This window comes from Pelmatolapia mariae, linkage group LG5 (genome assembly GCF_036321145.2).
Source record: "Pelmatolapia mariae isolate MD_Pm_ZW linkage group LG5, Pm_UMD_F_2, whole genome shotgun sequence".
Classification (NCBI taxonomy): Eukaryota; Metazoa; Chordata; class Actinopteri; order Cichliformes; family Cichlidae; genus Pelmatolapia; species Pelmatolapia mariae.
In genome coordinates this window covers 15,055,271-15,080,587 of record NC_086231.1, presented here as the reverse complement: position 1 = coordinate 15,080,587, position 25,317 = coordinate 15,055,271, and the positions used below count along the sequence as shown (strand labels likewise).

At 39.9% G+C, this 25,317-nt stretch overlaps 2 protein-coding genes across 3 annotated transcripts; both read right to left on the bottom strand.

The window, feature by feature from the left end:
• Positions 1-1,239: 1,239 nt before the first annotated feature.
• On the bottom strand, positions 1,240-3,284 carry LOC134627921 (tumor necrosis factor ligand superfamily member 14-like). Its single transcript, XM_063474403.1, has 4 exons — positions 3,108-3,284; positions 2,614-2,641; positions 2,454-2,492; positions 1,240-1,642 (listed from the first exon to the last, which is right to left on the bottom strand). Exons 1-4 carry the CDS (start codon positions 3,282-3,284, stop codon positions 1,245-1,247), a joined length of 642 nt encoding a protein of 213 aa, XP_063330473.1. The 3' UTR covers positions 1,240-1,244.
• An 8,305-nt stretch (positions 3,285-11,589) lies between these two features.
• gmppb (GDP-mannose pyrophosphorylase B) lies at positions 11,590-20,276 on the bottom strand. 2 transcript variants are annotated; one of them, XM_063472945.2, is made up of 11 exons: positions 20,175-20,276; positions 17,880-18,063; positions 17,708-17,788; positions 16,685-16,733; positions 16,398-16,540; positions 16,087-16,245; positions 15,407-15,485; positions 14,948-14,965; positions 13,420-13,547; positions 13,154-13,336; positions 11,590-12,666 (listed from the first exon to the last, which is right to left on the bottom strand). In XM_063472945.2, the coding sequence occupies exons 2-11, from the start codon at positions 18,006-18,008 to the stop codon at positions 12,535-12,537; spliced, it is 1,101 nt and encodes a 366-aa protein (XP_063329015.1). In that variant the 5' UTR covers positions 18,009-18,063; positions 20,175-20,276; the 3' UTR covers positions 11,590-12,534. The 2 variants fall into 2 exon arrangements, with proteins under 2 accessions (XP_063329015.1, XP_063329016.1); XM_063472946.2 differs by lacking the exon at positions 14,948-14,965.
• Between the last annotated feature and the right edge of the window lie 5,041 nt (positions 20,277-25,317).

Here is a 25,317-nt window from a genome sequence, read left to right as displayed (position 1 = left end):
AATTTGAAGTGACGCTGTAAATAAGAGTGGGCCAAAATTTCTCCACTTTACAATTTATGTAAAGTTCAGCTCCTGTTTTTTGGCCAGTTATGATCTGTTTTGTGAAACTGCTAAAATAGGGACTGCAAAGTTGATCTGACAGAAGGGACAGAAGACACCCACATATTTGCTTCTAAACTGTACCCAGCGTTTTATTAATCAGATTTTTTTTTGTACGCTGTCTTAAAAATTTGAATTTCCTGTAGTCACTTTGCCTTGTTCTTCATCCGTCTTGTGCCACCCCATTTAAAAAAGATCTAAATGCAACCTGACTGAAATGCTGTGATGGGACCTCGAAGAGCTGCGCATAAACAAACAGAAAAAACTTCAATAATTTGAAGTGACGCTGTAAATAAGAGTGGGCCAAAATTTCTCCACAAAGATGTGAAAGACTGAATCAGAAACAGACTACTTTATTAATCCCAGAGGAAATTATGTGGTCACATAAACAGTAAGAACAGTAACTACGAAAACTAAGTAATACAATATATTGCAAAGGTTTTTTTTGTTTTTTTAAAGCTCTTTAAAACAGCCGCAGTGGACACACAGTGTTGTACATCATACATGAATGAAATAGTGAGACAGCAAAATAAAGATAAAGTACAAAACAACACAATGAATATTGTAATGATCTACTTTCTGGCCTCCCTAAAAACAAACTAGCCTCCTACTACACTCCAGAACTTAGGTACACAGGTTGTGACCAAGGCCAGAAGAGAGTATGGACAACACCAGCTTTTAAGTATCTCCACTGTCTTCCTGTCAGCCTCAGAACAGATTCTTTATCTAGTTTTTAGGTTTTTGAAGTTGTCCCTAAAGTGAGAAGTAAAACCCACAGTGCGAAAGCTTTCTGTTACTATGCTGCACATCTGTGGAACAGCCTTCCTGAAGACCTGAGGACAGCCAATCATGTCAATGCTTTCACAGCCACAACCCACTGATAACACTTTCTTAGTTCAGTTTCTAATGTTTTATCTGTTGGGCTCAGTAGTGACATATTGACTAATTATTGTTGAAGGTGGGTCTGCAAACTACTGAATCATTGTCATTACACTTTTGCAAAATGCATAATAAAATAGTGAGATCAATGATTGTTTTCTACAGTCATTGGGTGTAATATGTCATGTTGTTTTATACTTAGACTTGAATCATGTGAGAGCCTGGTAAAGACCAGATGATTTTCTGATATTTCCTGCTGTGTAAAGTTACATCATGAATGCACCAAAGAAATGTTCAGAAACATTATATTGCAAAACGTTTAAATTCGTCCTTATCCTAACAAAAATTCCGTCACCTTTATGCAAATGAAAAAGTCCACCCAGAAAGCTGTTGTTTAAGTCGCTTGAGTTCACCCGTAACACTTTCTGTGACTGCATGAGGGTATAATGATTTCCATGTAGGTGACCAGATTTCATAACAATGTGGTGAAAAAAAACAGGTGACTGGTTCCAGAGCCCACTGTCACTAAAGCAAACTTTGGAATACACATAGTAAAATCCCTTCTTCTGAACTTCAAGCCTACCGTCTTTGTAGGCCATGCTGCTGATAACAGTGACATTATTTATATGCCAAAGCATCACCTCGTTTTCTTGAACCGACCCGCCTGCAGGGATAAAAGACAAGATGGATGTAGCAATTTAAAGTTGTGTATTTTCAGTCAGACACAGCAAACATTTAAACCAATTTATGTAAAGTTCAGCTCCTGTTTTTTGGCCAGTTATGATCTGTTTTGTGAAACTGCTAAAATAGGGACTGCAAAGTTGATCTGACAGAAGGGACAGAAGACACCCACATATTTGCTTCTAAACTGTACCCAGCGTTTTATTAATCAGATTTTTTTTTTGTACGCTGTCTTAAAAATTTGAATTTCCTGTAGTCACTTTGCCTTGTTCTTCATCCGTCTTGTGCCACCCCATTTAAAAAAGATCTAAATGCCCCTGATAACACAGTTGATAATCCAGTACTTTAGTTGTTTTGGTTTGTTTTTTGATAATATTCACCTAATCATTGTTATTATTGTTATTATTATTTATTTGGTAAATACTTAAATTAATGTGGCTTCTTCACATAATGTGCCAACAAATGAATAAAATTAAAAATATTCTTCTTAGCTTCTTTTTTCTCTGAAGTCAAATCTTGGTGTGTTTATGGCAGCTTCATCGACAGTTTGAGTTTCAAAATAAACTCACCATTTATACTCAGCATATAACTCTGCTGCCTTACATCTGATATATAAATACAGCACGCAAGACAAAATATTTATCACTGACAATGGGAAATGAAGGCTTTTCTATACAGTTTGACCGTTAATTAGAGAAACAAATGCAAAAATCATGCAAATCAGAAAATCACAAAGACGGTTATTTTATTTATTGATGATATACACTTGTGTTATTTAACTTGAGTTATCCAACCTGTCAGATGCGCAAAACCACGGATTGATTCATCTTGTTCTGCAATGGAATCAAAAATACGTTTGTTTGTTTTTTAGATACGCTCACAAAAGATATTCTTAACCTCAAGGTTTTAGTTCTTGGTTGAATTAAGGTTAAATGTAATAAGAGACTTGTGTACCTGATCTATTGTTCAGTCTTGAGATAGCCTGCAATGGAAGTTTAAAATTAGTTAAAAAGAAATTTTCCATGCTTCATATTTGATGATAGAGTACAATGTTTACTTGTACAGAGAAGAATTTTTAAAAGATAAAATAAAAGTTTAAAAAAGAAAGTACAGGAAAATTTAATAAAATATAAACGAATGACTGTTAAAAAGAGACAAGATGCCAACAATTGTGCCTAAAGTAATAGAAGCTTTTGCAATTAGTTATGTGCTCCAGTAGTATCTAATCTTATCAGCTGATATATCACAACCTGTTACAGCAAATTATTTTAATTGCTTAATTGTTACAGTTGATTAATTCATTTTCACACCTCCAAAGTCACAGTAAGAGAGGATAAAAGGCATACAGTAAATATTTAGATTTAAAGACTCAAGTACACTGAGCATTCCAGCTTCAGAGCTCTGATTAGGTTCAGGACCAAAGGCTTAAAGCCTGAGCTGATACTCACCAATTCACGGTGGTAAAGCAGGTTAATAAAAAAAGCCTCTGCAGCAATGCCATACAGCACTACGGTCAGCAGGACAAACAGCAGTGTTTGTGCCAGTTTGTCATCTTTTTGCTGCTCATCTGGATTCTGGGGCACTGCAGCAACAAGTCTGTCCAGTTCCACACCAATGTCCGCCATTCCTGCAGAGAAAATATCTTCAAATAATAGACAACAAGTGTTCTTTTTGACTCAAGGAAGCCCCTCAAGGAAGGAAGTACTGTGGTTTAAAGTAGCTATGACTCCCTATCTTGAGGGGCACTACCAGTAACAGAAATGCATGCACACACTGCAAAACACATTTCCTCCTACCCACAGTCATACATCAACCATGCTGTAATTTCACAGTCATCTTCAACAATATAGGTGTCAAAAAAATCCACGAATATGCGTTCCTCAAGATGTACTGACACCTATCTAATAATAACAGCAGTAGAAAAAGCAGTAGTAATATTAATAGCAGTAATAGTTGTTGTAGAAGAAACTTAGAAACTGGTCCTTGTTTTCATATTGAGCAGGTTAGATTATTGTCCTCTATTTTCAGGACTCCTTAAATCATCAGTCAGACAACTTCAACTCATTCGAAATGTGGCAGTCAGAGTTCTTACAGGTAAGAACTCTGAGTACTGGGGTGGCCATATTCAGAGTCAGTCAGACCTCTCAGGGCATCACGTGCAGATCTTTTAAGGTCTGAGGGTGCTTTCAGTTTCTGTGGCCTCTTCTAGTGCCAGCATTAAAAAACAGACTCAAAACTTTTTTTGTTCACACAGGTTTACACCCATCAGACACTTATGTGTTTTATTTTGCTGCTTTCTCCAAATCATATGTACATACACAGGATTTTATGTTTTGTTTTCTGTGCTAATGACATCAAATTTAAGTATAATGGAATGTGGTAGATAAAATTAATTACAGGTTGTAGGTTAACATCCACATGAATGTGGCACAGGATGCTCCAGTCATGATCCTCTTTTTTTTGTTTTGGGTTTTTTTTTGGTTTTTTTGGGGGGGGGGTGGGTACTTTTTTGTGATATTGCTGAGTTTTGCTTCCTTTTTGTTCTGATTGGTACTCTGGTTGTTTTCCTAAGGTGCTAAGGATTAGCATTAAAAATGAAAAAAACAAGAATTAGTTTTCATGTGTCTTATTTTGTTTTGTGCTTCCCATCTTCTCTCCCGTTTCTCCGATTGTTGTCGCCTGTATTTGCCTACTTTCCACTGTTTGTCACGAGCAATCAGTCACCTATACATAGTCCTCTCCATATGCTGGGCTACAATACATCTCTAACAGGTGTTAGAGAGCCTGCCAGGCAGAAATCCCTGAAGGCAAATTTCTCCCAGTTGCTGAGATATGATCTAACGTCCCGCTTCTCCACCGTTGTTGGTTGGCTGTAACAGACAAGAGAACTGTAAATGCAGATAAGAGGCTTTGTAGGCAAAGGTAGCATAAGTGCCACAATAGAGTTGCAACAGAAACATTAATTGGAATTAAACCAGGCATCAGTTATATGTCACAGTTTCACTTTGTGAGCAGTGTGTTTGAGATTCACTATCGGAGCAAAGAGGAATTCTAACTATCGGGGATACTGCCACTTCTACCTGCTGCTGATTTCATAAGATAAGATAAGATAAGATAAGATAAGATAAGATAAGATAACCTTTATTAGTCCCACACGTGGGAAATTTGTTTTGTCACAGCAGGAAGTGGACAGTGCAAAAGTTATGAAGGACAATTAGAATAAAATAAAATAAGAATAAATACAGTACACAACTGTACAGAATAGAATAAAAATAGAATACTATATACAGTAGAATAAAATAGAATAAAATATACAATAGGATAAAAATAGAATACAAATGCTATATACAACAGAGTGAAAAATACAACGGTGCCAGAAAGATTATTGCACATTTGTGTTATTGCACATTTGTGGATGTGTGTGTTTGATCAGTTAAAGTCTTTGTTGTGGAGTCTGACAGCAGTGGGGAGGAAAGACCTGCGAAATCTCTCCGTCCCACACCGTGGGTGCCGCAGTCTCCCACTGAAGGAGCTGCTCAGTGCTGTCACAGTCTCATGCATGGGGTGGGAGATGTTGTCCAGCAGGGATGACAGCTTAGCCACCATTCTCCTGTCACTCACAACCTCCACTGGGTCCAGAGGGCATCCTAGAACAGAGCTGGCCCTTCGGATCAGCCTGTTCAGTCTCTTCCTGTCCCCAGCAGAGATGCTGCCACCCCAGCAGACCACACCATAAAAGATGGCTGAGGCCACCACAGAGTCATAGAAGGTCTTCAGGAGTGGGCCCTCCACTCCAAACGACCTGAGTCTCCGCAGCAGGTACAGCCTGCTCTGCCCTTTCCTGTAGAGGGCGTCTGAGTTATGAGTCCAGTCCAGTTTGTTGTTCAGATGAACACCAAGGTACCTGTAGCTGTCCACAGTCTCAATGTCCATACCTTGGATGTTCAGTGGTTGCAGTGGAGGATGTTTGTGCCTGCGGAAGTCTACCACCAGCTCCTTGGTTTTACTGGCATTGATCTGGAGGTAGTTCAGCTGGCACCAGTCCACAAAGTCCTGAGTCAGTCCTCTGTACTCCTTGTCGTCCCCATCAGTGATGAGGCCGACTATAGCAGAGTCATCAGAGAACTTCTGCAGGGTGGAGTTGTGGGAGAAGTCTGCAGTGTAGATGGTGAAGATGGAACGGAGCCAGAACCGTTCCCTGTGGGGCCCCCGTACTGCTGACGACCCTGTCTGACACACAGCCCTGAGTCCTCACATACTGTGGTCGGTCGGTGAGGTAGTCCAAAATCCAGGTAGTGAGGTGATGGTCCACTCCAGAGTTCTCCAGCTTGTATATATATATATATAACGAGCAGGACTTTTAAAGAAGCCACAGCTGGAAGAAAAGTAAGTTTGAAGATACATCTTCAGTCTCTAATTACCCTAGCTGAATTTTTTTTTTCACTCAGAGGCAAAATGTCCTCTCAGTCAGAAATGAATCTCTCTTGTTCGATCTGCTATGACATCTTCAGAGACCCCATCATGCTGTCATGCAGCCACAGCTTCTGTAAAGACTGCCTGCAAATGTGGTGGAAGGAGAAACCAGTACGTAAATGCCCACTTTGTAAGAATTTGCATTTGTCAGATGACCCACCCTATAATAATAAGAGTCCAGACGTGTTGCAGTGGTCAGTAGATTATATTTTTCCTTTCAGAAATTTAAAAAAAAAAAAAAAACATTACAAAGACCAACTTCCTTCACTCAAAGTCTTTTGCTAATTCAGCTCTGAATAGTGCTCACCACACACAGCAGAATCACTGCTTTACATCGATACACCAGCGCTGAGTGTGGACTAACACAGGACTAACCTGCTGACCAGTTTTAGTAACCTCCCACAGGAGAGCATTTATATTTTCAATTTCCTGCTCTATGCTTTTTGACTGCACTCCAGTATCACAGAATGATTCCAAGTTTAAAAACAATCCTTATTTTTCTTATTCCAGTCCCTTATGCAGCCCCTCAGTTCAAACTTTAAACCCCTCATCTGCTGACTGGCTGGCACTTGGAAGCCTACAGAGGGGTAGTGCCCAGTGCTTGTGAACTGTACTGACCCCATTTAGTATGTAAAGAAATCCAAAAACACCCTGAACCTTCAACGTGTATTTTGTTTACATATAATATGAAAATCTGACCCAGTAACATTGAAAAAAAAAAACCAAAAAAAAAACAGAAAAGCAAAACAGATACCCTTAAAAGATTTTCAGGCGTGTAATTATTTCAAGTTAAAACGCTTTGTTTTTACAAACTGTCTCAGGGGAGAGATGTCTGTCTTATCAGCAGTTAAGGAGAAACTGCTATGTGAAAACACCAACAACTTTTTCCAGTCTTAGCACGGGGCTGATTAACAGTTCTTTACTGAAGATTTCTAATTTCCAAGGATTCTTTCTGGCTTAGAAATTTGAATGTGAGTGTTTAATTATGACCCTGAAATAAGTCAAAGAAAAGTTTCAGTAGGCTCTGGGCTTGGTTTACTTTTACTTTACATTTGTTTGTAAAAGCTCAAAATCATCAGATTTTTATGCTAGTAGCAGGAAATAACACGTGGCTAAAATGTTAGCGTTAGATTTGTTTGAAAGTTGGCTTTTTAATTATATACACAGATTATTGTACAAATTAAATACTGAACACAGAATAAGAGTGTCAACATTAGTGATACTGAAAATGTTATGATTTACTGATGCAATGTCAAATTCATGAAGTTAATAAAGTTTACTTCTGATGGTCGGAGACATTTTGTTTAGTTTTGGGCAGTCTGGTCATGAGATTATATGATGATCTTTTGGAGTCACGCCCCTGCTTTTAGTTGGAAAAAAATCTGTCATTGGTGAACTTCAGTGATGTCAGTGGTTCCAACTTAAGGTCCAGTAATTTTGTGGTGCTATGCTCTTTCTATCTTTTTGGCCTCAGGACTATTATTTTTGGTGACAATGCAAGAAACTGGTCCTAAATCAGGCTGCGTCTTCTCCTCGAGGCTGAAAGCTAACTTACAATCTAAGTATTTTTACTCTGAAAACCCTGACAGGAAGCTGTGACTTATACTCCTTTTTCTTTGACTTTATTTTTTAGTATATTGAAAACTTTTCCCACCTTTAAGAGGATTACGCGCGTTTGCGTACATAAGATTTTCTGGAGGAGGACAGACATTTGTTTAGAACTCTTAAAGATGTCGAAGAAGCAAGCTCCTTTAAGCAATTACTTTGGTGTTCCTCCACCTCCAAAGAAATGTCAGAAGGCGTCCGAACCGCAAAAGAAGCGCGTGTTCTCGGAAAAGTGGTTGCAGGAGGTGAGCTGGCTTCAAACAAATGATGAATGCACAGAGATGTGGTGCAGAATATGCCGTGAAAATCCCACTCTAGCAGACAAAAACAGTGCCTTTTATATGTACGCAAACACGCGTTGCAACTTCTTATCTGGTGCGCGTCTTTTATTTTGACAGCGAATGCGCACCTGCGGACCACTTATGTGCACCCCTGATTATTGCATCTGATGGCCATTGCCTAATTTGTGACAAAACCAAAACACGTTTCTGCTTACTTCATGTGGAGTAGGAACTTTTAGACAGTGCTGTATATTTATTTATAATGTGCAATTAATCTTAAAGACTAAAGTTGTCCACATTATAAAGTTGTAAGCTCGCTCACTACAGTATTGGAGCACATATTTGCTGATCATTAACTCGTCTGACATTGAAACAAACCGTTTCAAAGAACAAAGAAACCTGGAAAGTTCATCAAGAACACGAGACATAACATTTACCATGATTAAAGCTGCAGTTATTGGTATTTCTGCATAAAAACAAATCAAATCATTGAGTGTTATTTGATGTCAATTACATTCAGATCGATGCAAACATGACTTCCAACTCAAAACATTCACATTTCCATGAAGTTGCTTACAGCTTGCTCTGCTGCCCTCAATAATAAACTGCTATGGCTTTAAAGGACCAGTGTGTAGGAATTAGTGACATCTAGTGGTGAAGTTGTAGATTGCAAGATACTGAATCGCCCTTTGTTTCCAACAAGCAGCAGAAATAAACACATTTGCAGGTTGGTAACAACTGTATGGACAGTGATTTTTATATATTTAAATATAATTCAACCATTAAGATTTTACCAAGGCTTAAAATTGGGGTGTGGCATGGATTAACACTAGAAGTCCCAGGCTTTTCTAACCCTCTGTCAGCCAAGTGGAAGCTAACTTGGCTAGTCTGTTAGCATCAATTCATATGTAAATTGGGTCGTTACCTGAGAATTGTGGAGGGGAGTGGGGGTGTGTGAATGATTGCGGATTTCTAACTGCAAACTGCCTCTTTGTTTGTGTGTGGGGAGGGGGAACTGCTAAAAGCTGTGAACTTCATTTTGTGTTCGTCTTGATGCATTCTCAATCATCCAGGAAAATAAATCTCCAAAAGATTTATTGATAAAAACAGTACAAAAAAACCAAAAAAAATTTCTACAAAAACAACCATTTGTACACATATTTACAGATAATAATAAAAAGTGAGTGAGTACATTTCAATCACTCACAATCCTGGCACTGCCATGGTATCTGTAGTCTGCATTTACCACATGTGTATCTGTAGCAGTGAACACATCGCACAGTGGCATGATTGTTCTTGCATTTGTGTTTGACCTGACACGTGGCTCTTTTTCCAGGGCTAGGTGTGGAGGGTTGTGTCCGAAGCAACTGTTCTTTTCTTGCCTTCTTCCCAGCCATATGAGAGTTAGCCAACTCTCTTGCAAACTCCACCAGGAAGTCCACCCGTCTTTCCTGCGTCCCGGTGCATGCTTGATACAGCACATGTGCATTCAGTGCTGCCATGTCAATCATGTTATAGGACCGTGTACTCCCGCACCATCTGGTCCATCACATCCACGCCACACTTTGTGGTGTTGTAAAGGGCGACAGTGTTTGGCTTCCTTTTGGTGGTGTTATCAGTCTGAACCACGCTGTGCATGCTGCTAAGAATATAGACTGTCTTCTTCCGTTTGGCCGCATACGCCGTCAGCGTGGCAGCAGAGGTTGAAAACACCTAAGAAATAAGATAAATTGTTATTTCCATAGCACTTTTACACACAATGAAACACATAAACATAGAACCACAAAAGACCTGCAGCCTACCTGAGTGGTGAATTCATTGCGATTTGTGTATCTAGCGGATTGAGGAATTTCCCGGCGAATCTTGCTGACTGTGCCGAGGATGGTGGTTTTCCGTCTAAGAAGTTTTTGCGCAAGTGAAAGTGATGTGAAGAAATTGTCCGTGGTAACATTTCTGCCCTTGTCTAGGAATGGTTCCATCAGCCTCATCACCCAAACTTGTCAGGTTTACTTGCAATATACTGCAGGAAACAGCACCTAGTCTTTGATCTTGATCTTGATCAAAGATCTTGATCTTGCGGGGGGTTACTAGGGTTCCATCACTACGTGACTGCTGGTCAGCAAACCGGGGAAACCCACAGATCATTGGAACTATGCCGCGTAACCGCTTCCAAGACATCATGCAACACCTACGCTTTGATGACAGGTCCACCCGCAGTGATCGAGCAAAGACTGATAAGTTCGCTGCAGTTTCCAGTGTGTGGGGATCATTTGTCACCAACTGCATCACGTGCTACAACCCTGGTCTACATATCACCGTTGATGAACAGCTCTTCCCATCAAAGACTCGGTGCTGTTTCCTGCAGTATATTGCAAGTAAACCTGACAGGTTTGGGATCAAGTTTTGGGTGGCCTGCGACCTAAAATCCAAGTACATTTGCAATGTCCTCCTATATCTTGGCAAGGACCCCAATCGTCCCAGTGGGGAGAGACTGTCTGAAAATGTAGTGATGAGGCTGATGGAACCATTCCTAGACAAGGGCAGAAATGTTACCACGGACAATTTCTTCACATCGCTTTCACTTGCACAAAAACTTCTTAGACAGAAAACCACCATCCTCGGCACAGTCAACAAGATTCGCCGGGAAATTCCTCAGTCCGCTAGATACACAAATCGCAATGAATTCACCACTCAGGTAGGCTGCAGGTCTTTTGTGGTTCTATGTTTATGTGTTTCATTGTGTGTAAAAGTGCTATGGAAATAACAATTTATCTTATTTCTTAGGTATTTTCAACCACTGCTGCCACGCTGACGGCGTATGCGGCCAAACGGAAGAAGACAGTCTATATTCTTAGCAGCATGCACAGCGTGGTTCAGACTGATAACACCACCAAAAGGAAGCCAAACACTGTCGCCCTTTACAACACCACAAAGTGTGGCGTGGATGTGATGGACCAGATGGTGCGGGAGTACACGGTCCGCAGAGGAACACGGCGCTGGCCAGTTGCCGTGTTCTACAACATGATTGACATGGCAGCACTGAATGCACATGTGCTGTATCAAGCATGCAACGGGACGCAGGAAAGACGGGTGGACTTTCTGGTGGAGCTTGCAAGAGAGTTGGCTAACTCTCATATGGCTGGGAAGAAGGCAAGAAAAGAACAGTTGCTTCGGACACAACCCTCCACACCTAGCCCTGGAAAAAGAGCCACGTGTCAGGTCAAACACAAATGCAAGAACAATCATGCCACTGTGCGATGTGTTCACTGCTACAGATACACATGTGGTAAATGCAGACTATAGATACCATAGCAGTGCCAGGATTGTGAGTGATTGCTGAAAATGTTGAAATGTACTCACTCACTTTTTATTGTTATTTGTAAATATGTGTACAAATGGTTGTTTTTTTATTTTTGTTTTTTTGTACTGTTTTATCAATAAATCTCAGCAACAAAGGAAATACACCCATGTGTGTTGATTTCTCCCTAAGGCAAACTGAAACACAAGTTTCCTTGTGGCTCAGGAAACTAACCACTCCAAGTGGTTCAGCATGGCCCCACCTTATTTACATAACAAAAGCAGCTGTTCACAGGTGATTAAGGATATTAGCTAAAAGCCTACCAGCCATTTGGCTCGACGGTGGGTTTTATAGGTAGAAAAGCCAAATGGCTCTTCTCTGGGACTTCTAGTGTTAAACAGTGTGCTTACACTGGTCTCATCTCTTTCCTAGTCTTCACCTCTGCTGGACCCAGCTCACAACTTCACACTTTCGTGTAAGTAAATATTCTACTTCCAAAAAACAAAACAAAAACAAAAACTTGGCAAGCCTCCACAAGCAAACAGTGGTGGCATTGTCCATCTTTGATATACAGTCTATTGTTTACAACAATGTAGGAGCACCTTCAGTTCCATTTACTTATAGCCAGTGCTGTTTGTCCTTTTTGGTCTTCAGTAGAAACACTAGTTATAAATCCTGTATTACATTTATGTTAATGGAGCATCAGAAATCCTGCACACTGGACCTTTAACTGTGACCAATACTGCATTATGTTTCACAATAAGTTCGATCAGAATCTGAGCATCAGTCATGACATCAACCTGTAGCTGTGGTTTGATTGTTCTTTTCAGGAAGTGTAAATGCATAGTAAATCTAACCAGCAGTGTTCATATATTCACACACCCACTTCCCCCTTCCCTCCCAGTATATTGATCTTTACTCCCTCCACCAAGAAGCCCCCTCTCTCGACTTTTCTCATATTTGCCAACATGAGAGTTTGACCTGTCAGTACTTTAAGAAACCTTCCTTGACACACGTCGCCTTTTCTGACAAATGCAGCCAAGCAGGGCTAAAACAAGTCCAAATTAATTTATAAAAAGAAAGACAAAGAAGGCTTTTGTTCTTCCTCCTCCTGCTTCCATTCAACTGCCTGAATGTCCCTCCCTCTTCTCTGGCACAGTTTGGGTCTTCCTCATAGTCTTCATATAAAAGGCGCTGGGATTTTTCCTCCACCTGATGCTACATGATGATTCGTGGCTCCGGGACTGACTCGTTGATGGATTTGTGAGGCAGGACGTTGGCACCGTTCAGGTAAAGCTCGTCATTGACGATCACGTCCTCCCCCAGCACCGTCACATTCTCCATACGCACCTGAGGACGCACATTAAGACACGAGTCATCCACCATCACACGTGACAAATCTTTGTGCATGTGCTGTACGAGATGAAACAGAGGATTTAACTAGACCGCAGAAAGAGTACGGCTGCCACAGCCTTCAGTACTCCTTCTGTTCTCCTACTGCTCCTTTGGCGTTAGCTATTATAAGTTATGTGAAAAGGATAGATATAATAGTGAACTGTGAAGTTGGCCAAAAGTCCCATTTGGTTATTACTTTAAGACAAAAAAACAAAACAAACAAAAAACAGACAAGTTTGAGCAATTCCAACAAATTATATCCATGAGCGGGTAAGCAGATACAACAAGCTCTAAAAAGAAACAAATAAAATAAACTAGGCTAAGTTATAGAGTACAAATATCACCACAAGTGAGATCTGCTGTTAAACAGACAGAGACACAATTAGCTGCGTCTCACAACAAATGAATGAATCAAGAACGTCCACACATTTTTCCCACTCACCCACTGGCCGACTGACGAGCTCCACCCCACGATGCAGCTCTCCAACCACGAGTGCGATCGAACCCTCGACCCTTTCAGCACCGTGCACCGCTTTATCCTCACGCCGTCCTCCACGACAACGCCGGCGCCGATGGTGACATTCGGGCCGATGGTGCAGTTCTCCCCGATCTGTGCCGTGGGATCCTTCAGAGAAGAAGAAAAGGGGATGATCATTACCATGAAGTACAAGCCCTTATTTTGATGTCACATCAACAAAGTGCACTCACCACCAAGACGTTGCCGAGGAAACCAGGACCTGTGCGTAATCTCTCAGGTGCGTGTTGTCGTACTGACTGGAGGTACATACACATCCCTGTCAGGAAGTCTTTAGGCTGGCCGATGTCCATCCAGAAACCTGCAGACAGACGGACAGAGGGTGGAAGCTGAAAGCCTGAAAACAACCAGGCAGCTCCTTGTGATCTTTAACAGGTGACTCACTGAATAATGAGGTCACAGAAGAGGCAGACATTAATCTGCTGACTGCAAACTCTACCATATATTTTACATAACTGCCAGCAGTTATGTAATTTCTTCTCATAGCTGCACAAATCATTCATCTACCTCAACCAAATATCCAGCTAAGTGTTGTGAGGGGGCAGGATCAAGAGAGAAGAGGCGGAGTACACCAGGGCAAACAGGCACCCTCACATCTAATCCTACGGCCACCAAAATCACCAGTTATAACCTAACAAGTATGACCGCAGACTATGAATTTCAGGAGCAAACAAACACACAGAAATCAACCAGAAGGTTCGAACCCAGCGCCTAACAGTGCTAACCACTGCAACATGATGTCACCCCCTTACCGTTAGGCTGTGGGGGGGGGGGGGAGTGGAAACCAGGACAAGCAGAGATACAGATTTAAACTGAAAATGCAGTGCAGTGGGTTAAAAAAGCCACATTTTCACTGGAAAGACTGATGGATTTTCTACAGATCTCCTTTAAAAAAAAAAAAAAGAGGGAGAAAAATCACCATCAATTCATAATTCAATAAATACCAATTCTGAAAAAGGATTAATCCAAACACCTGAATAAAAACACACAGGAAAGCACGACTGGTACGAACAACATTAATCAGGGTTTTTTACTAGCACCAGCATCATAAATAAACATCAGGGTTTCTGGTTCGACTTTCTGATTAACATACAGATTTAAACTGAATTTATTTCATTTTATTCAAGCATAAACTAGCCAAAGATCAGTTATTAAAATGTAATGAATTTATTTTGCCTTTTAGGCCCATATAGGTTTGTCCATATTTATTACAAAGACAAAACAGAATTTAGGTCACTTGTACAAATTCCTACTCCTCTAAGAAAATTTAAAGAACAAATCAAGCCCATCTTTTTTATTTATCCTGTGATTCTTAAGTTTAGTAAATGCTTCGCTGCTAATCTCGAGGACCTTGTTTTACTACTTAAACATGATGAATCACATCATCTTCTAAAGGGAAACAAACCCACTACTGACTGGGAGCAGTAAGCCTGCCTGGACTACAGGTCAGGATGGGGTGGAGGTTTGACTACGTGGTTCCACTGTTTCAGCAAAGCCAAAGGATCTCAGAGAGGAATGAGGATGTAGAGAAGCACCAACAAGCGATTCCTCCTGCTGGTCAGCTCTTATGTTTTTTGTTGGGTTTTTTTTTAAACATCTGTATCAGAGAGAATCTTTAGGTCTGAGCATAAAGATTAGGTTAGTGGTGCTTTTCTGCAAACGTTTCCTCTCCAGACCTGCACGAAAAGCCCAAACACTTACGTCTGGTGGAGCTGTGAGCTGCAGAGACCAGATCAAGCACACAGGTCAGCTTCAAACCATACATTTCCATCCTACTGATCCTACTGCTGTGTTAAGAAAAAGGTGAGGTCACCACTGTATACTTTTATGAACTGACTTGCATCATTTTGATTAATCTCCACGGGCCCCTATTTTGGGCAAAAGCTGAATGTTCAGATCTCACATGCAGCTTTACAGTCCTGTGCTGTAGTAAAAGCTACTTTCGGCTGCTTCCCTGCCACCAGCGGTCGCCATAGCGAGCAGCTCTGCATGTCTGATTTGGCAGATTTTCTTTAAACGCAGGATGTCCTTTCTGACGCAACCCCAAAGAGGATTTGTGTCTCCAGCTGGAATCAAACCAGTGACTTTTTGACCACTACGCCACAGGAGGAGAAGAGTCCTGTGCTGTAGTACTGCAGTCTTAATATTAGTATTAGTTACCTTGCAGCTCCATGGCATACAGCTGTCCCTCCCCTGCCATGACAGGAAATATTTCTTTTTCAATGGATGTTGGTCTCAGCTGCAAAAAAAAATGCATAAAAAAGTCATGAACATGGTCCAAAAAATAAACAAAACTATAGTGTCTTCAGACTCAGTGTTTCCTGCAGATTCCCACATAATCGGGTGCCTCTCCAGTGAGTCTCATCCTGCTGGTAGATTTAAACTCCACCGTGTTGAAGAGGGGCTGGTGGCTGTAGTTCTTGTAGTCTGCTCTTCAACCTCAGAGACGCAGCACACAAACCTGTTGTAGGTTCGGGTTAGAGTGACCCAGGGTCTTGCAGGAGATATTCAGAGCAGGAGGACTGCAATCACTAGCTACAGTCCAAGATAGTGAAGTCTGAGTACATCTGAATCTAGGATGAGCTCTGATCAAGAAGCTGAATGATATCAGTGACTGCCACAATGACAGGCTGAACAGTGACCCAGATGCATTCTTCGCTCTGATCAAAACTAAGGCTGAAAGCACTGATGGTAGCTCCCTTTCAGCTTTCAGTCTTCAATAATACCAGATACTAACAGGCTGGCCCACCAAGGTAAAGTCCATCTGTGGGAAACACTGAGTCTGTTACTAAATAACACACTAACATCGACACTATGAGTGAGTGCGAGAGCCTCCTCACCTGGATCCTGCTGAGCATGCTGGGATTGAAGATGTACATGCCAGCATTAATTTTGTTGGAGACAAAGACCTGTGGTTTCTCCACAAAGCGATGGATCCTCCCGCTGTCCGCCTCATACACCACCACACCGTACTTAGAGGGCTCTTCCACCCGTGTTACCTTCATGCACGCGCACGCACACGCACACGCACACACACACACACACAGTATGACCCCACAGTAGTAAGCTTCCCCTAAACCACCTAAAACTAATAAAAACCTGTCAATATGCAGCAGCTAAGCATAGGAAATACTTGGACAGTCTCTCTCACCACAATGGTTCCCTCCTTGCCGTGGTTGCGGTGGAACTGCAGCAGATCTTTGAACGGAAAATCACAGATGACGTCTGAGTTGAGAACGAAGAACGGCTCACCGTCATCGTTCAGCAAGTCTCGAGCCAACGCCAGGGGACCCGCTGTGCACAAACATACAGTTTTATATGGTTCACAATAATTTACTATGGTTTTTAAAAGATGAGTTAATCGATGTTGAATTACTGGATACTTGCAGAAAGCCATTTACGCTTATCTGGATCTGTCTGTAGTAAAGACAAACTCACCTGTTCCCAGAGGCTCCTTCTCATGAGACAGAGAGATACGAATCCCGAGCTGAGAAAAAACAAAAAACAGTCAGGTTCAACTTTAATGTTTGGGCTCAGTTAGGAATCACACCACATCACACACGAATCCAAATGAATGTCTCCTGAATCTATTTCCTAACGTGTGACCAGAGATACAGAAATCCAACAAGTCCAACAACCGAGTCTTTGAGGTCCTGTTCAAGCACAACACGGAAGTCACGCTGAGTAAAGATTGTAAAGTACACGACACACACAGTGATTGTGCTCACGAGTATTGTGTTTTATTGACAATTCTGCATTCAAGGGAAACAGTCCGTTCCAGTCCAACTCTCTCTCTCCCTGCTCGACTCTGCCTTCACTATATAGAGAAACGGAAAGAGACACCGTCATCAGTCAATCGCCAGTCAATGGCTCACCTGCCTCCCGGTACCGCCCCCTTGAGCTCACTGCACCACCACTCCTCCCCTGCAGCTGAGCCAGGGACCACACCTCTGCCACAAAGATGTTTCCTTCAAACTACAAACCACAGATGAGACACGCAACTAATCACTATAAATCTATCTAAAGATTTTTTTGTTTTATTCCACTTATAGTCCCGAGATTATACTGACCAATCACATATGATCAAATTTCTCCATACAGGTAAACAGTCCATAGAAAAATTAAAACCGCAGGCTCGCACTGCATCAAACGCAATCTCAGAACAATTAGCTATCCTTTGAGGATGACTTAGCTTCTAAATTCAGACCAATTGATTGGAAATCTTGAATCTAAAACCTGTTACCGACTTTCTGAATATCCTGGATACAGTAGAACAAGAAAAATAAGAAGCAGAGACGCCGATAGTTTCTTGAAAAGGGAACCAAACATACTCAACAGTGGCTGTTGTGCACATTTACACCTCAGTAAATGAAATCCTGATTAATAAATCCATCATATATCCCTCCATGCAGGAGAAACCTGGTGGTGTTTGCTGTAACAGTGCAAGTCTGTTGTACGTACTCTCTGCTCCTGCACTCTCATCTCTCTCTCCAGCAGCTCTGACATGTAGCTCACTGCCAGAACCACATGGTCCACCCCAGCCTGAAAACACACAGAGACAGTGACTCATGACTACAACACAAAATAACCTCTCAGCAGGATCATTACATCCTTATTAATATCTTTGCCTTACTTTCACCAGTGCCTCCACCTGGTGCAGCAGGATGGGTTTGTTGCAGAACTCCACGAGGGGTTTTGGGACGCTCAGGGTGAGCGGTCGCAGTCGGGTCCCGTACCCCCCCACCAGGATCAAAGCCTTCATGATTCTGCTGTTACCAACAGTTACCCAAGTTCATCAATAACCAGATGCTGATGCCCTGAAAAGACCAGATTCACATTCATCATTAAAATCAGACATTTCCTAAAGGAAGGACAGAAAAAAAAAATCAGTCATGCTTGTTTCTGTGTTAGATTTAAAATTAAAAGTGACTTTCAAATACAGTGAACTTTTTTACTTTGAAGATGAAAATCAGAGAAAATATTTATTATAACCTCTAGGACAGATCATGATCTTATTATTTTACTATAATTTTTTTTTCTCCCAGTATTTGATATTTTCAAATAGCACATGTCAATATTTTGCTTGTGGCAAAGATCCCTTAGTATTTGTTCTCTGGATTTACTTGAAAAACAGGTTCTTCCCATGAAATTGGTGACATTTGTGTGACTTACAGTACGCGGACAAACATATTATGGGGTGAAATTTCAAAAAAAACTTTGCAGACAGGTGCAAAACAGATGGACAGCAAAGCATTTACAGTTTTCATATCAGTGAATATCAGATAAAATAGACACAAATGCCAATATACAAACAGGCAAATATTGGCAAAAAAAATATTATACCACTAATATAAATCTGGGGCTATACTTAATACAGAGCTTTACAAAATCCATGATCATTTTCTAACCTTGAGCAGGTAGTTTTAAAGATAATGCCTAATGTATTTTAAAGTAATAATGTATTAAAATAATACATCATTACTAAAATAAGTCACGTGTAAGACTTGAACTGTGGTCTCTTAAAATTATTCTCTGCCTCTCTGACCTCTAAATGTGAAGTTCTTTGCCCTCATAAAGTATAAAAATATAACATTTATGTACACATGAGAGTGGAAACATTGTGATCGGGGACAGAAACACAAATAAGCAGATCAGAGACTATTTCCTGATCCATTGTGTTGTTTACTTTGGTTTATCGTATTTTTATTGAGCCATTTTACTACACTCAATTCTATTGGAAAGGTGAATTGTATCAAAAGAAGAAAATGGATGATTAAATTCCACTTTGTTTTATGTATATTCTTAGTTAATAAACTTCTGTACTGTTATTTTAACGTGTTTAACTTAGGTCAGGGTTTTTCTGATTCAAAATGGACCTTTTTAGAGTAACTATATATGTAAACATGTCTGGTCCACTTACTGTTAAAGCAAAGAATCTGTGTTACGGACGTCTGTGCATTTTCCTGATATCTACTGGCCTTGAATAAAAGTAAATGGCTTTTTACAGAGTTGTACACTTGAGTAAATAATACAATAAAATCACAGTGATGGTGATTTTGTTATTGTTTTCACTGCATTTACTCCTTTGGATGCAGTAATTCAGGCATATGCCACCTTTTTGGCTGCATTAAATTCAACTTCATTATTAGCCAATGACATGGAGGTGATAAAGATCAAGACTTCCATTGGGAGTGAGTATCAGAGGGAGAGCTCAGGCAGTAGTGGTTTGGAGACAAAGTTAGAGATGCAAGTGGCGGGATAGTGGATAAACTGGACAAACGATGTTAAATATGGAGCTTCCAGGCAGATAGAAAAGAGCAAGAGCACAGAGAACATTTAAGGCTGTGGTGACGACATTTAGATGGTTGGTGTGACAGCAGATCGCTGTGGCAAACTCTAAAGGAAGCATCCGGAAGAAAAAGAAGAGGAAGAACAAGAAGAACAAGAAGAGGTCATGGTGTCGCCTAAGATTAACAGATTTCATTCATTCACTCTATTAGGCGGTCTGGAACACGTGATAGGGTGATATTTACGTCCCTGAATAGTGTCGAAAAACAAACCAAAGAACCAACCAACACAAACAGGTGATAAAACGAGGATACACATGGGAATAAACACAGATTAAAACAGTTACTACTAACAGGTACTACTAAGACAACCTGTTAAGGATATTGCGTTTTATACAGATTACATCAGCACTTTATCTTAAATGAATTCACCTTTAAGGGAAACAATGAGATAAAATGTGACTATGATCATGTTTTGGTTTGTAGTGAACTTACAGTGCCTCTAAATAGCTAACGTCAGCTGACAGAGCTGACTTTATTTATCTACAGTAAATGAACGCAAATGGACAGGTAGCTGGTTATTGTTCAGGTTTTAAAGTCTCCGAACAGCGTGAGAGTAAATGAAAACGATGAAAACTCACCTGGGTTTTTTTCATTAATAGTCTACGGCAGGTCTCAATCACTGACACTCTGGAAATGACACGTAAGATCGCTAAAACGCCGAATCCTTGTTTGGCTTCCGGTGCAGGAGACGGCCAATCAACTCGTTCGACATCAACATACCTTATCCGGTGAAGCGTTTCAGAATAAGAGTCATTTTAAAAACGGGCTTATTGCAGCATTTCTATCCACAGACTAATATTTGAACAAGGTTTCTTGGTCTTAAAGTTAAATGAGAATAGTGGAATAAAAATAAATAAAATGAAAATCGATAAATCCTGTGCTTACAGACTTTTTGAAAACACTTTACGCAACTAATGGGCTAGTTCAAGAAAAACTTGTTAAACCCAGTTTAATTTTACTGGACAAAAAAAAACGAGCAAGGATTTTTTTTTATTAATATTATTATTATTATTAATTAAACAAATGTAACAAGTATAACAAATATGGCAATACTGTCAAAGACTTTTTCCAACTTGAGATAATACCACAGCAGGCTCTCTTACAAAATATAAAAGACAAATAATGAAAATAAAATTAACATAAACAACTAAAGAAATAAATAAAATTAATAACAAATTAAAATGAAAATTAAAAGTCATAAAATAAAATTATAACCTTGGGGTTTTCTAAAAGATTTAGTTCATTAACTATATGATGCAGATCCAGTTTGTTTTTTGTCCATAAACTTTACAGATGAGAGGAAGAGGCAGAGTTCTTTGTGAAAGGTGAAAAAGGACGGCTTTATTTTCAGAAATCGACATTTATGAATGAAGACTACCCATAATAATTATCACATACAGTGGATACTGAAAGTATTCAGACCCCCTTAATTTTTACACTCTTTGTTGCATTGCAGCCATTTGCTAAAATTATTTAAGTTCATTTTTTCCTCATTAATGTACACACAGCACCCCATATTGACAGGAAAAAAAACAAAACAAAAAAAAAATCACACAGAATTGTTGACATTTTCGCAGATTTATTAAAAAGAAAAACGGAAATATCACATGGTCCTAAGTATTCAGACCCTTCGCTCAGTATTTAGTAGAAGCACCATTTTGAGCTAATACAGCCATGAGTCTTTTTGGGAAAGATGCAACATGTTTTCACACCTGGATTTGGGAATCCTCTGCCATTCCTCCTTGCGGATCCTCTCCATTTCTGTCAGGTTGGATGGTAAATGTTGGTGGATAGCCATTTTTAGGTCTCTCCAGAGATGCTCAATTGACTTTAAGTCAGGGCTCTGGCTGGGCCATTCAAGAACAGTCACGGAGTTGTTGTGAAGCCACTCCTTTGTTATTTTAGCTGTGTGCTTAGGATCATTGTATTGTTGGAAGGTAAACCCTAACCCACTCTGAGGCCCTGAGTACTTGGGAGAAGGTTTTCGTTCAGGATATCCCTGTAAGTGGCCACATTCATCTTTCCCTTGATTGCAACCAGTCGTCCTGTCCCTGCAGCTGAAAAACACCCCCACAGCATGATGCTGCCACCACCATGCTTCACTGTTGGGACTGTATTGGACAGGTGATGAGCAGTGCCTGGTTTTCTCCACACATACCGCTTAGAATTAAGGCCAGAAAGTTCTATCTTGGTCTCATCAGACCAGAGAATCTTATTTCTCACCATCTTGGAGTCCTTCAGGTGTTTTTTTTTTTTTTTTTTAGCAAACTCCATGTAGGCTTTCATGTGTCTTGCACTGAGAAGAGGCTTCCATCGGGCCATTCTGCCATACAGCCCTGACTGGTGGAGGTTAGCAGTGATGGTTGACTTTCTACAACTTTCTCCCATCTCTCGACTGCATCTCTGGAGCTCAGCCACAGTGATATTTGGGTTCTTCTTTACCTCTCTCACCAAGGTTCTTCTTGCCCGATAGCTCAGTATGGCCGGATGGCCAGCTCTAGGAAGGGTTCTGGTCATCCCAAACATCTTCCATTTAAGGATTATGGAGGCCACTGTGCTCTTAGGAACCTTACGTGTAGCAGAAATTGTTTTGTAACGTTGGCCAGATCTGTGCCTTGCCACAATTCTGTCTATGAGCTCTGCCGGCAGTTCCTTTGACCGCATGATTCTCATTTGCTCTAACATGCATTGTGAGCTGTAAGGTCTTATATAGACAGGTGTGTGCCTTTCCTGATCAAGTCCAATCAATATAATCACACGCAGCTGGACTCAAATGAAGGTGTAGAACCATCTCAAGGATGATCAGAAGAAATGGACAGCACCTGAGTTAAATATATGAGTGTCAAAGCAAAGGGTCTGAATACTTAGGACCATGTGATATTTCAGTTTTTGTCAACAATTATCTTTTTCTATCAATATGGGGTGCGGTGTGTACATTAATGAGGAAAAAAATGAACTTAAATGATTAAATGATTTGAATGATTAAATGGCTGCACTATAACTAAGAGTGAAAATTTTAAGGGGGTTTAAATACTTTCCGTACCCACTGTATAAGACATTTTTAAGTTTCTTTTCTTTGAGATCCAAATAATATCATAATTTTAGAAAATTCAAGTAAGTTTGGAATCTTTGGGAAAACCCAGTAGTGCACATTGTCCCACAGGGCTTTACAGTATATACATTCGTAAAATAAATGTTCTGTCAATTCAATATTCCCATCACAGAAAGAACAAATGTTATCATCAATAGCAAAACGATGTCTCAGAAATTCTTTGGAATGGTAAACATCTGAGAGGATTTTGTAATGGACCTCCTTAGCTTTTGGAGGAATGGTAAGTTTTAGGTAATTTGTTCTGATTTCTTTCTTTTGATCGCAGAAAAACAGTTGTGAAATGGAATTTGGATTTGATCAATATGGGAAAAAGCATTAGTGAATAATTCCCTAATTTCAGAGTTTTAGCTGTAATGTTGTGCCCATTTACTAACAGTCCAGGGAGCTCAGGGGATCTAATCAGCGTTTTGAAAGAGATTATGTGCTGTACAAAGAATGTTTTGGGGGATAAACTTAATAATTTTTTGAAACTCTTTGTTGTTTATTTGCAAGTTATAACTGGCCCTGAAATCTTCAAACAAAATATTACTAATATCATTTAATAAATGCATCACTGACCAATTGCCTTTTTTGTACCATTTTTGCACAAAGAGTGATTTGTTTCTAATTTTTATGTAAGGGCAGTTTCAAGAGCAAGGAATATGAGTTAAGTGTGTTTATCAATGTGAAGAAATATTTCTTTTTTTTTTAAGTAAAAAACTTGGTGGTAACAAAGCTATGGTTTGGTTCCAGTGTAACTTTTTTTTCTTTTTGGTGACTTTATTTCAGTCTCAGGGTTTCCTTTTTTTTGTTTCAGATTGTATCCTTCCATGTCAAATTGCCTTTTCAATACTAAAATCAAGTTGCTCTATATACTTAGGGCAGGTATTCTCTGCTTCGGAGACGTTATGGTTTTTATTATAAAGGCCAAATGTTTCAGTTTCCGGTTTGACTGCCTGAGGTCTGTCGAACTCGAAGGTCATTTCTAACTGCCTTGATAAACTCAGGGGTGTTCAAGTCTAACAGAGTCTAACCCGCACACTTGAAAGCTTCCTAAATAATATTTTTAAAAAAGTGAATGTATATTTATATAGTTTAATTGTTGCCGTAAAATAGGTCAAAACGTCACGGTTGTCAAAATATATTATGTATTCGAGAGAAAGGATAATGGTATGTCCCACACACTGATCCCGCCTCTTCTCCACGTCTGATCAAAAACAGCGTGGCGAGGACGGTGCTTAAAACTCGGAGCCCAGGAAAGGAAACATAAAAAATAATGAAGTCGCTGATTACACTTAGTGGATTCTTAATTCCACAACAGTAAATAGTGACAGTTTATAAGACAGTTTTATAATAATAATGATAATAAAGAGGTTGAAGGTGTTTCTGGGGCAGATAACATTGCAGCATCATGGAGACAGCATTATTTAACTTTATAAAAAGTGAACCATATGAGGACAATTCTGACATGAGTAATGAAACGTGTGGTTAGTGATTGTTTAATGGGAATGTCTGTATGTCTTTTGAGCAGGTCCAAAGGAAATATGGAATACATCAAAAGGAATTTTTTTTGCATTTTTACAGGCTCGTCACTTCATTACTTCAAATTTTGATGCTTTGCACAATACAATGCAACTAGGAACCAATGATTTTTTTTTTTTTTTTTGGGGGGGGGGGGGGTTTACATTTAAATTCAGATAAAAGTACTATAAGACAGTTCTATAATACATTACAAGGCCATAACAAACATAATATTGGAAAACTTATCAGGAGATGGGAGGGAGACCTCCAGTGTCATTGTGATGATTATGCCTGGAGTGAGTGCATACCATCTGCACATTCTTTATTTCAGATTTAAAGAAATACAATATAAAATTTTACACAGACAGTATAGAACGCCTACTATTCTGAACAAAATTGATCCGAGTAGGTCATCACAATGTACTAAATGTAAATCTGCGGTGGGGACCTACTTGCATTGTCTTTGGACTTGTTCAAAAATGTCAAAATTCTGGCTCTGTGTAACAAAAGAATTAAAGGGTAATCTTCAGAGTCTTACCAATGGAAAGACTGAGTGCAAAATTAAAAGGTAATGATGATATCTTTATGGATATATGGCGCCCTCTAATGGAATACTTACCTGACGATCTGAGGGAAACTATAGTGAGAGGTTGGGTTTGTCAGGTCAAATGTGTAAACGGGTGGTAGACACAATTATTTACCATATTGTTTTTGTTTTTCTTTTACTTGGCTCAGACTGCTTAGTGTGTTGTTGTTTGTTTCGGGGTTTTGTTTTTTTGTTTTTTGTTTTTTTAATGTCAAAAAATCCAGATAAAGAGATAAAGGGGGAAAAGAAACAATAAGTGTAAGGACACATTAAGTATATTAAGTATATTAAGCCATTCATAGGTTATCTGATAATAAAGCTTGTGGTTTGGATCACATCACTGCAGAACATTTAAAACATGCTAGTTTAAGGCTAGCTCCTCTTCTAGCACTCTGCTAGGGTTTATGATTTGTGGCATACTACCAGACTCAATGCTGTGTATTTTACTTGTACCAGTTATGAAGGATAAAGCTGCAAAAGTGAGCTGTCTGGATAATTATAGGCCGATTGCACTAGCCAGTAT